The following is a 12,864-nucleotide window of genomic DNA, read 5'->3' on the forward strand; positions in this document are numbered from 1 at the left end:
TGTATATTGTAATATTATGCATTATGCCTTTGTAATTTATGTTGAATATTGTTATTATGAGTTTACTGAGTTGGGACCTGAGGGTCCCACTGAGACACATCGACCGGAGGGTCTTATTGAGTTATGGCCTAGAGTGGCTAATGAGCTCTGTGTGGTATTTTGGGGAACTCACTAAGCTTTGTGCTTACCGTGTTATGTGTTATGTGTTTCAGGTACTTCTTAGGATCACGGGAAGGCGCCAACGTGATTGTACACACTTGTTCATGATTATGTTGAGGATTCTGGGATTTGACTTTTGTTGAGAATTTATGTTGACATTGAGACACTTATGGTTTTATGAAATATAATATATGAGTTTTATGTGTTTTCAAATGAAAATTTTGGTTTAAAATTTTACGGTGTTACACTACCACTACCATATAATAACATATCATAACCATACTGTCAGACATATCTGGGTGTCCGACCTACCCTCTGGCTTATCTCAACCGGTTACTGGGTCTAATCCACCCCTCCTACCACTATCACATACTATCATAGCATACTAGCAATAAAGCATAACAGATAGTGGCATACCAGACAATTATCACAAAGACAATCATCTCTACTATAAACAACTACTAGTGGGCCGACATTGGTGCCTTCGACCCATTCATATAGGAAGGTAACTCACCTCAAATACTGGAATGTAGCTGAAAATCCTCGGCTCCGAAAATCAACCCAAATACATAAAAGATTTCCTTAATCACCCTTTTATACTTATAACCCCTTAAGGCTCAACTTTGGTCCAAGTCAAAGTCAACGCTCCAAGTTGACTCAACTCGTCGAGTTCCCATAAATCACAGAATCGTGAAATCGCGATCCAACTCGCCGAGTTCCTTCTTCTCCACAGAATCGGGACTTTTCAGTACAACTCACTGAGTCCCCTTGTGGGCTCGTTGAGTTCCTTTTGTCTTCAGAAAACTGAGAAACCCCTAGCCAACTTTTCGAGTCATCTCTTCAACTCACCGAGTTTGCTCAGTAATCAAAAAGGTCGAGAGACCACGATCCAACTCGTCGACTTTCCTTAGTCTTAACTCATCCAGTCACTTCCAAGCAAGTCTAATGCCTCCAAACCATAGATTTGGTCCCCTTGGGCTGAGATACCATGTAAAGTTGCTAACTTTACTTCCATGCATGGTATCAAGAGGCTAAAAACACTAAAACTAAGCTTTATAAGGGACCTAAGGCATGGAGGAGAGCCAAGACTTGATAAAGTTGGCAACTTTAAGTCTCAATAGGTCATGAAATGTCTAGATCTGAAGTCATGACTTCATAACATGTTCAAATCCATGAACAACACCAAAATAAGCTACTAAAGGCCATAAACTTCTCAAAGGAGAGATCTAGCAAATAAATAGTCAAGGTATCGACTTTATACCTCCAAATGGTTGCAGAAACACTAAAAACCCCGGATCTAAAGCTTCTCCCTTCAACTTTGCACCACCAACTTCACACTCCTTCAAGAAAAGCACCAAAGAATACTCTTTAGGCTCACACATACTCAAAATGGGGAAAGAGGCACGATTAGGGTTTTCTCTTGACTGTGGGGGCGATGAGGGAGGCAACAATGAAACATTAAGGCCTTCAAATAGGGTACAAAACCTTGAAAATTAGGGTTTCATTTCTGTCAGCCTACTCGTCAAGTTGAGGCCTCCAACTCGTCGAGTAGGTTTCTTATCCCGCGTACCAATTCATCTCTACTCGACGAGTATGGCGATCCCAATTCGTCGAGTTTCTCTATGAAAGTGCATAAATTATTATTTTAAATACATACCAGAAATCGGGCATTACACAACTAGAGTTCTGGGCTAGACAGAATTAAAACCCCTATTCTTGAATTTTTGAGAACTTTTTAGAAGACAAAGAAAAGTATGTTGTTGATTCATGCATCTAACACCATACATACATGTCATACGTTATAAGAGATACATGATAGAAAGAAATTTACCAGAGTGTGTGTTTATAATTTGATATTCTCAAGAATCAAGAGTCGTTGAAATGGAATATTGAAACCTCACTAACTCATGACTATGTTTGATGCAATCTACAAGGAGGATACCAAGCTTCATGATGGTTCCTTTCATGAATTGGGGTTCCCAACTACTCATTATCATGAATATTGATTCATTAATATTGATTCATTAAGGTGCAATTAACTTTTTCTATTTTCAATTAATTTAGAGATTTATCAAGAAAAAATTTGGTGTTACGAATTGGGTGTCTTCTATTGAGAATGAAATCAAGATGAGATTTAACATTCTAAGACTCTCCAAGGAAGATATGAAGGTGTATGTCGAGGATAATATGTTTATTATCAAGGGAGAACATAAGCAAGATCAGCATGAAGGAGACAAATTACAACCCATATTCGCCTCTCCTCTGTTCTCTTTTGCACATATCTACACCATTTCTAACTCTCCTCTGTTTCTTTTGCACATATCTACACCATTTCTAATCCATCACAGCTCCAATGGCAAAATCATCTATTGTTGAAAAAGTCAACAGCATGGTAACAAAGGGTGGCAGCAATCTGATGGCCGTTGGAGAGAGAGAGAGAGAGAGAGAGAGAGAGAGAGAGAGAGAGAGAGTTATTTTCTTTATTAATAAAATCAATTAATAAAAATTTCAAAACAACTTCAAAAATGATCAAGACGATATTACCCTCACATGGTTAGACCGACAGTGTTAGCTATAAAGATGATCCAAAGTTCTCAAACCACAAAGATGATCCTTAAAAAAAATTAAAAACTCAACTCAATTTTTTTGAAAACTATAGGACATTTTTAAAGATGTCTTTAAATATAAAACAAAACTATAACTACGGTCATATTAACTACTTAAAAAAGTATTCGGATTTTGTTATTTTTTTATAAAAATAAAAGATTCCAGTTTATAACAAATCCAAATCAAAAGAAAAATGGTCAAAAATAAAAACATCAACAGGCGTCCATGTTTCAACTTTGATGTGGAAAAGCACAAACCTTGGGTTGTACCACCCAAGGTCGGCCTGCAAAAAGAGCAGCCCACATTTTTTGTTTTCCATTTTTATTTGTTCACTCGTATTCGTATTGGAGACAGATTGGATCGGATGTCACCAGTAAACATAATCTGTCTTACATTAATTACATCAGCCAAACACCTCATCATTAACCGAACCAAACATCCCGAGATAATACAAGTCGATGAAGAATGTTCGGATTTCCATGGGCCCAAGTTCCACTACTAGCTTTTCAGGATCAACCCCACCTCCCCTAACTATCTCCCTCTCAGATCCACCTTTCACTTTCCAAGCAAGCTTCTTCCTCTCCATCTCGCCTCTTTCTTGATTACCCGACAGATTCATCTCTGTTACCTTCCTTATCTGAGAAACTCGCACACACATACAGAGAAATCAAATGGACAACAAAACAATCACATTTAAAACCAACTTATGGATATACCTTCCTATCTGGGAACAGCTTCTTCAGCTCCACACTTGCCATTACAGAGTAATCTTTGTCTTCCCCCACCTTTCAATCCATATAACAAACGCCCCGCCAGTTTATAATCATAACTAAACATTTCATGAGAAAAAAAAAACTTGGAACAGTCTGGTAAAACCTCGTATAGATGAGCCAAACGAAGGAGTGCTTTTCCACTTTCAAGCTCCTGCAATCATCAAATACAATACAAATCAACTTAATCATGGTATGAATAGCCCCAATGAACAAACAACTAGTCCACCAAGTATAATGATTATATATATTATACCTGTAGAGTTATAATAGCTGTGTTGTTTGGCAAGCTATAGGATGCATCAATCATCGAGAAGGATGATACATGATCATTTTTCCAATCACTTCCATCCTGCAATATATATATATATATATATATATATATATATATATATATATATATATATATATATATATATATATATATAATAAAGATAAGGGCTGTATATTTATTTACAAAAAAAAAATGAGAAAACAAACAAACAAAAGATCAGTTAACCTGTTGTGCAAATGCCACAAGGAGTGGAGAATAAATTTCTTGACCAAATGTGCGACGCCACTTGGCTCCATCTCCTACTGGATCCATTCTAATATAATATTTTCCTTGGATCTGGAAAACAATATAATACAAGGAAAGAGTGCACATTATGTTGATTAGAGTTCATATGTTTAACTACTCTAATCCATCATTGATGGACATATTGTAATGAAGCAAAATGATTACCATCAGGCCCTTGCAATCATTCAGGACACACACTGTCTCATTTAGCACCTCACCAACACCTTTCACGTCATCATATAATAGCCTCCTATTATATTACAAAGAAAGCAAATTATATATATATATATATATATATATATATATATATATATATATATATATATATGAAAGTTACAATTAATGTTTGAATGAGACTGATACCTATGAAGCATTAGTTCTATTTGACCATCTACTAAACTAGAGCCACCTACTGCACGATCCACCAACACTGAGAGTTCCATACTTCCATCCTCAACATAAGCTCCAAGATTTATCTAACCAAATCATTTTATTACATTAATCATAAAACACACTACAATGATGACATGTGAACACGTACTGGGTAATAATTTCCAGCAACTGGTTCATTCACTTGCAGCTCCCAATCTGTTCTGAAATCACGAACCTGCAATACAGTAAATTATGTCATGTGAGAGACACGTATTAGAGTACAGAAACAGCCATCTATAAAATATATACCCTTTTAATGAAGTCTCTCCCGTTAGAATCTGTATAGAATGTTTTGTTTGTCTTCAAGGCACTTGTGATCTGAGTTGTTATTTCTTTCCCAACACCATCATCTATAGGGATAGGTCCAATCTGGTAGTACCAAATCATAAGATGTGTAATTAGAGAATACACACACACACACACACACACACTGGTCAACAGGAAGCTACTACAACTACACTAAATCAAAAGGGAATTAAATTCTTACGATAAACTCAACTTCAGCATGTTCCTTCTCCTTGTATACACGGGTGACCTGATATATCCAGGAGTTTAACTGTTGGTGCACTTCATCCATTAGTGGGCCCCTTACGATAGTAAAAGCTTTCTGTAACGAAAGAAATCGTTAGTCACTTGCAACAGTAGTGGGTAACTACCCCAAAAGAGTATGGTTTACCTGCCCTTGAGATTTTATTGAAAATGTGGCATTAGGACGGAAGATATAAGCTCCAGAAGCCTTCAAAAATTAAGAAGAACATCAGAAAATAAACAAAATTCATGTAACTAACTTCACAGTTCACACACACATTCTAGTTGAGAAATTGAATATACCTGGTCTGTCCCATTATAACCAGAATAGTAGCTGTACGAGTGTTCCATGGCTCCTTCAACCTTCAACCATGTGCCAAAAAAGAGAATGTCTATCAAGCTGAAAAATTAAATAGGATATTTGGATTTAAGGAATTAATTTATAGTTACCAAGCTTCTTTTATTTGTATAACGTATAAGCTTTCCCTCGTCTGTAGCATAATGCAGCTTCAAATTTCCTCCACCAACAACTACAGTTTCATCACTAATATTGTCTGATGTCAGCACTGTTGACATTGTTAAACTTGTATCTGTTGATCATCAGTACACGTGTCATATGATATGATCCTTGACATTAAGATTTCCAAATTTGAACAAAACATTCAAAGAGTTGACCTGTGTGTTTTGCATTGGAGATGATGTAGGTGTTGAAACCAAGAGGTGGTAAAGATGCTGTAAATCCAAGCCAATATTTGGGTGTATTGCTTGGAGTTTTACCAAGATATGCTTTAACATGGTACTTTCTCATGTTTAAAGAGGCATTAAATATAGGAAGCAGCTGTGATTCTATTTCTCTTCCATTTGAATCCAGAACAATTAACTCATTGGAGGAAACCTGTAGCATTTTATGAATCAAGTCAATAAAATTATATTATAGAATCGAAACTAAAGTCAAATAAATGGGACTGAAACAAACTCACAGGAATTCGGACCACTTCTTCTCTATTCCATCCTAGGGGGTTGTAGACAACTACCACCTATAAATATAACAACGCTTGACATTATACTCAGAATCTAGACATGAAATAAATCAGAAAATCGAGAAGAGCATTATGCTCACCAAACTATTTCCATTAGTCAAAACAGTTTCTGAGGGAGGACAGTAACTTATGTTAAGGAGAGGACACTGAAATATCAAAATTAGTTACCACCAACTAAATTAGCTATTGGGCAAATCTTTAATCAAAATTAGAAGTTGCATAAGATTACTTGGTGAATCGTGCCAACTGAATTTTTATTTGATCTTGATGATGTTAAAAATGCTAATGATGAAGCTACTACTTCCTCAGCCTGCAGTGTTTTATCAATCGATGTTAATAAATATCATTCATCATGCTTGGTTTTATAAGTTGATGAATCTGTAGTGTAAGGTGTAGCTACCTGTGCATAGCCCATTGAGATACGCATTGCATAATCAGAAGCCACATGCTGCCTTTGTGTACCACTAACTGCATCATGATGTTGAGCAATTGCTAGAGCATCGGCCAGGGCATCTGTATTTGGTCCAGACTTGTTCCTCCCTTTGTAAAATTCTAACTGTCTTGCAGCCTGGATTGAGTTTGTAAATTGTAGCAGGTGAGTGATTGTTTAAAGTTTAAAACAAGTATTAGTAACTTACCAAATGGTAACCGCTCATTGTCCTCACATAACCTTTAAAAGCTGGCCTGCTAGTGAAGTATCCTGTCCAGTACGTATTTTCTTTATCTGCATATCTAAAAGTTTTGATTTCATCTTTTAGGACACAATCACAATCACAATCACAACCACATTCACAACATAGAGGAAAGTGTATTCATTTACTTACGGGAAGAAGTCATCAGTTTTCAGAGGCCATGTTTCATCGGCTGCATGTTTCGCATCTGTGTAAATGGATGGGGTAGAATACAGTGCATTCACACGCCCGTCCTTAACAATACCAATAAAACAATTATTAATTAATTACTTTAATCTAACAGAGAATAACAGATGAAAAGAAAGGCAAATACCAGGTTAACATAATGAATGAATTTGTCCATCTGTCTGAACCATGAAACTGCATATTGATAACGGAAATCGGTTCCCATGGCCCACATTATATGGTTTGTCCTTGTTACATTAGCCTGAATATACTTAGGATTTAGAAGAGACATAGTTCCTTATTATTTTATATATACCTACATACAAAGTTTCATGTCACACCTTATACCTGAGCCATGGCTGCAGCCACAAAATCATTTACCCGCTCTTCAACATTGTAGTCAAACAGGAGAACATCATCCTATTATATAATAGAATTAGTATTACTATTTAGTAAGAAAAACAAAATAACCCTACAATACATACAAATCAAATATCACACAACACAGTGACAGTGTTTTATGTTTTTACCTGAATAGGAGGAGATACATCATTTATTTCAAATGTGAAACCATCTGGGGGATCATAATGTCTGGGAAATATACCAGTAAATAACTGCAAGTTGGTCGTTGAGAAAGATTTTTCAACAGTTCGCAATAAATTACTTAAATATATTATGTTTCATGTGCACACCTGTGAAGATGAACCAAGAGACTTAGAACCCTGCCATACAACCTCAAGAGTCTTGTCAATTTTCCTCTTTGCCCTATCTTGATAATCCATTCGAGCAAAAAAGAGAGAGTCAAATCCCACCTGTAATAAAATGTTTTATGTAGTAATCGAAATTTGACCTAATTTAAGTATGTCCCTCGGTCTTTTCTGAAACAATTATAACGAGACTGAACAGAAATATAAACATGAAATAAGGGGGAAGATCAAAGTCCATACCTCGGCACCCAGCAAGTAAGCTTGAACAGAAGAGTGGCCGAAAGGATCGATCTGCCAACCAACTCTAGGTTTTTGACCAAATTCCTGTTGTATAAACATGTGTCCTAAAGTTGTTTGATCGATCAAGTCAATGTAATGTGGTGTTGCCTCGTCGTGCATGCACATACCCCCATTTCTTGAAACAGCAATTAATTAAGTAGGGTTAAGAACAAGTACAATACAATGTTTCTTTGATACAACAGATTCAATATTTAACGTAGTCAACAGACATGAATTCAAGTTGACCAGTGTTGACGAGCTCCTTGACTTTAGTCTTGAGCAGTTCGCTCTGCTGGTTCCACCACCGCTGGAAGAATGCCTGGAAAAAAACAGATGAATCTCTAATTTTGTAGATAGAATAGAAAGGTTTCTATGTGGAATTGGAATTGGTAGTAGATAAATCAATTGAACAGCAACGAGAGCTAACCATTTCAACGTAGATGAACTTGCGATTCTTGTCATCGAGCAAAGCTGAAATCACGGAGTCTAACACGTTCTGGACACAGGCACCCTGTAACAATTTACCAATAAATGAATGAAATCGACCACTTGTTAATGCTATGCAGCGATCAATATGCATTCGCACACAGAGAAAGAAAAAAGGGAGTTGATGGTACCCCTACCCTAATGGAATTATTAGCACCGGTGTAGTATTGATCGACGGTCTTCAGCCAGCCAACGTCGTCATGAGAGTGGGGTACCAAATGAACATTGATCTTTTCAGCCTGGGTGCTTTGAGAAGTATCATACACCATATACTTGCAGTCCCCGCCCAAAAAGCAGAGGAACACTAGTAAAGCTGAAATATCAAGCAACCGCTTCATCATCTTCGCTTCCCCCATTGATGTCCTGTCTATTGCCGATCTGTGAAGGTTTGGTTTGGAGGGATGGTTTGTAAGATCATCACAGAGAAAATCGACCCCCAAAACGATAAGAACAAACGCCTCTTGTGAGTGACTCGGTCTTCCCGTGCAGTATTAATATTGGTAGATGTAGACAGCTGCCCGGCTTAAGTGACAACTGAGAATTTCTTATCCGAAATAATCATAATCATTAATTAATGGAGTAAAGCTAACGCTTACCATGTTCCTAAATTCATACTCATTGGATATTTTAGAAAATAATTTTCAAACTAAGGGAGTAAAATAAGATGAAAAAAAAAAATACAATTAATAAAAAATCTTAAAAATCAACCTATAATAAACTATTTATAATTAATTTTTTTTGAAAAGCAATATAAATTCAACTAATAAAAAATCTTAAAAATCAAATAGGATATTTATATGGAAAAATATAGTGTCTTGTTGATTTGTTTCATTATCTTTATTTCTAAACGAGAAGATATCTCATTCTGGTTATAATTAAAATATTAATAAATATATATTATTAAAATAAATATTTTTTTGTTAGTAATTTTAAATTAATAATTTTTATATTAATTTATTATAAAACATTCTAAGTATTTTAAATAAATGATATGGAAAACTGCAATAAAGTTCTTACATATTGGTCTTATAATCGATTTAATATATATATATATATATATATATATATATATATATATATATATATATATATATATATATATATATATATTTATTCTATTAAATCCCAAAAACTGGTAATCATATTCAATTTAGCCCTTTTACCCGGTCAACAGGTAATCCAACTTTCAAAAATTACATTTTTGACCCAAATTTTAAATTTTATTACAAATTTGATTCAAAATTTTCCCTTTTGGTCCAAGTTTTAGATTTATTATGAATTCATCTTAACTTTATTTTTTTTACAACTTTTTTCTCAAAAAAAAATTCTAATAAATTTTTTCTTTATATTTTAAAGTTAGAAGGAAACATGTGTGTACCGGATCATCGTTTTTAGTTTTATACATTTGTAATGTATTTATTATGATTATATTATTTTTAATAAATTCTAAATTATTTTTTGTGGTAATTTAAAATTTAGGTCATCGTATTTATTTCTAGACATTTATTACTTTTCTTATGAATAAATGATACAATATACTCTTCAGTCAAGTAATAAAATTAAAACCCTAATAAAAACAAAATATTTCTTTATTTACCTTTTTTAGTAATCACTTTTATAGATAAAGTATACAAACTTATAAAAATACTAATTCATTTTCATTAATATTTTAATACGTCTCAAAAAACTTAATTTATTTTTATAATGCTAAAAAATATTAGCATCATTAATAAAATAAAATATATATACATTACATAACTTAGTTAATTTAGTTGCTTTCAATAACTTAAATGACCTATCTAAGCAAAACTACTTCCAAACAACAAATCAAACAAATATTTAATCCTCCTGATAAAAGAAAGTACCAACAACAAAACTAAAACATACGAACTATGTTAATATCCTAATATTTAAACTTCTTACGATCAAAATAAGAATTTTTAGATCTAAAAAACAGACATATATGCTTTAAATGCTTACGTCAACACACGGAGAAATTTATTTTTAACTCTATGATTAAACCATATGCTGTAGATCAATATAACGTAGCGCTGAAACGTATTTCTAAAGATACCTACATTATAGGATAAACAAGTATAACATATTTATACCATGGAAGAAGATGAAAATCCAAACATTACCAAATATAAACACAAACAAAAACACAGATCTTGTTAAATACATGTTTGTACACAAACATGTATGCATTATAATTTAGTGTCCACAATCAAAGGTTGACAAGTCGAATCTCCAATGAGCAATGCTAGTTTGTTACAATATATATATATATATATATATATATATATATATATATATATATATATATATATATATATATATATGTTGTAACATACATGTTTGTATATTTTTTTATAAAAACGGATTTGTATATATTTATGTACTTAATAAATACCTAATTTTATAAATAGGTATTTCGTATATAATTTTTTTTAAAAAAACAAGGTATTATATAGAAAATATAAGATTTTTTATGGGAAAATATGTTTTTTTTTTGTATAAATATGATTTTATAAAGAAAAAACATATTCGAAATTTTTTTTGAGAAAAAAGTTGTAAAAAAAACTAAAGTTTGGATGAATTCTAATATAATTTTAAAACTTGGGCCAAAAGGGTAAATTTTTAACCAAATTTAGAAAAAAAAAATCTAGGCCAAAAGTGTAAATTTTTTACCAAATTTGTAAAAAAAAATTGAAATCTGGGCCAAAAATGTAATTTTTGAAAGTTGGATGACCTGTTGACCGGGTAAAAGGGCTAAATTGAATACGATTACCGGTTTTTGGGACTAAATTGAATAAAAAAAATATGGGGACCAAATCGATTATGAAGCCAATGTGTAAGGACTTTATTGCAGTTTTCCCTAAATGATAAACATTATCAAACATAGTTATACAAAATTACTTTTGTAATGTATTTATGAGTATCAAATAATAGATCATATATTATTTTATTTAAAGTCATATCATTTTAATAGTCGTTACCTGTGAAAATAAAAATAAACTCAATTTAGATAGACATATTTTATGTGATATTATTTCAATGAAATACATCCATAGTTGTACATGAATTTTGGAATTACCATGTAGGTTTTATATTTAACATTTTATTTATATCTTTATAATTTTAATGAATTATAAAACTATCTTTTGATGAATGTTTTATATTTAATATTATATTTAAACTTTTAAACTTTCTAATTTATTTTAAACTATTTATTTTGAGGAAAAAAATTATTATTATAAAAAGTAAACTTTAATTAATTGTTTTTTTGTTAATTTGATATTGTTATTTAGATCTTATATTTAAACGTTTTAACTATTTAGAAAAAATAGGTTTTGAATATATTATAAAAATTATGTTTTGATTTTAACACCATATTTAGATTAACAAACTAATTATATTATAGTGATAATAAGGAATTAATATTGAAATTACAATAATACTGGATTTAATCTAATAATTTTGTTTGGTCGTATTTTGTGTTGCGTCTATTGGGCTCGTTAGTTAGTCTAATATATATATATCTCCGGTATGGGCCTGTCCATCCGTGAGTTTAGTAGGTTTACTATATATAGATGCTTGCATGCATTCTAGAAGATGAGGACGATCAGTAACGTTTAGAGGTTTATTTGTCCAGCAAAGTTATCGTTCTTGTTTTTGTAACCCTAAGTATCCTCTACAGCGGAAGTTCTTAGTCGAGCTCTGCTGAGGATTGAGTAATCTAATCATTCGACACATCTTGATTCATTCTTGGGTTATTTACTGTTTTTATATTCATCGCTTACCTGTTACATAGATCTAATCGATCATCAAGTTAATTAATAACTTATCAATTGGTATCAGAGCAGGAGGCTGTGTAATTCATACACATCTTTTCTGTGAAAGAGTTTGCGATTAGGGTTATTCCGCATTAACTAATATTTATTGAGCCGTCATTCCATAATTGACGTAACTCAGCATTTATTTGTTTTGCCCTAATATTATTCATTACAAGTCTGATCTTTCAAACAGGTTAAAGGATCAAGCATGGACGAGTCACAATCAAATCCCATCAATATCTCAAACAGCATCGGATCAACGACGAAGATTCCTATTCTTTACACCCAGGATTATGAAGTCTGGGCACATCACTTCGAAGATTATGTCATTGATCGGAAGACAATGGATACCTTATTTGGGAAGCAATAGTTTCTGGACCATTTGCTCATTCTGCAACGTCAAAAATCATTAAAACTCAGAAGGAGTACAATGATTTGTTAAAAGACGTAAAGGATGTTGCTCAAGACGAAAAGGAAAAGTTTCAGTGCAACATTAAAGCATTGAGACTGATTCGATTCGCTCTTCAATCCGATACGTTCAGGCTAGTGAGTTCATGTAGCACTGCTAAAGAGATCTGGGATAGGCTGCGAGAGTTATATTCCA

At 33.0% G+C, this 12,864-nt stretch overlaps 1 protein-coding gene across 1 annotated transcript; it reads right to left on the reverse strand.

Moving 5' to 3' along the window:
* Nucleotides 1–2,992: 2,992 nt before the first annotated feature.
* LOC111884223 (alpha-mannosidase At3g26720) lies at nucleotides 2,993–8,939 on the reverse strand. Its single transcript, XM_052770744.1, has 28 exons — nucleotides 8,562–8,939; nucleotides 8,366–8,449; nucleotides 8,169–8,257; nucleotides 7,900–8,074; nucleotides 7,645–7,764; nucleotides 7,483–7,566; nucleotides 7,301–7,372; nucleotides 7,101–7,214; nucleotides 6,920–7,020; nucleotides 6,734–6,827; nucleotides 6,496–6,663; nucleotides 6,325–6,405; nucleotides 6,176–6,241; nucleotides 6,036–6,092; nucleotides 5,731–5,950; nucleotides 5,506–5,645; nucleotides 5,359–5,418; nucleotides 5,204–5,263; nucleotides 5,015–5,134; nucleotides 4,777–4,896; nucleotides 4,637–4,702; nucleotides 4,459–4,571; nucleotides 4,261–4,345; nucleotides 4,036–4,146; nucleotides 3,793–3,888; nucleotides 3,643–3,690; nucleotides 3,483–3,551; nucleotides 2,993–3,403 (listed from the first exon to the last, which is right to left on the reverse strand). Exons 1-28 carry the CDS (start codon nucleotides 8,778–8,780, stop codon nucleotides 3,170–3,172), a joined length of 3,066 nt encoding a protein of 1,021 aa, XP_052626704.1. The 5' UTR covers nucleotides 8,781–8,939; the 3' UTR covers nucleotides 2,993–3,169.
* Nucleotides 8,940–12,864: the final 3,925 nt, after the last annotated feature.

The sequence above is a fragment of the Lactuca sativa genome, chromosome 4 (genome assembly GCF_002870075.4).
Source record: "Lactuca sativa cultivar Salinas chromosome 4, Lsat_Salinas_v11, whole genome shotgun sequence".
Classification (NCBI taxonomy): Eukaryota; Viridiplantae; Streptophyta; class Magnoliopsida; order Asterales; family Asteraceae; genus Lactuca; species Lactuca sativa.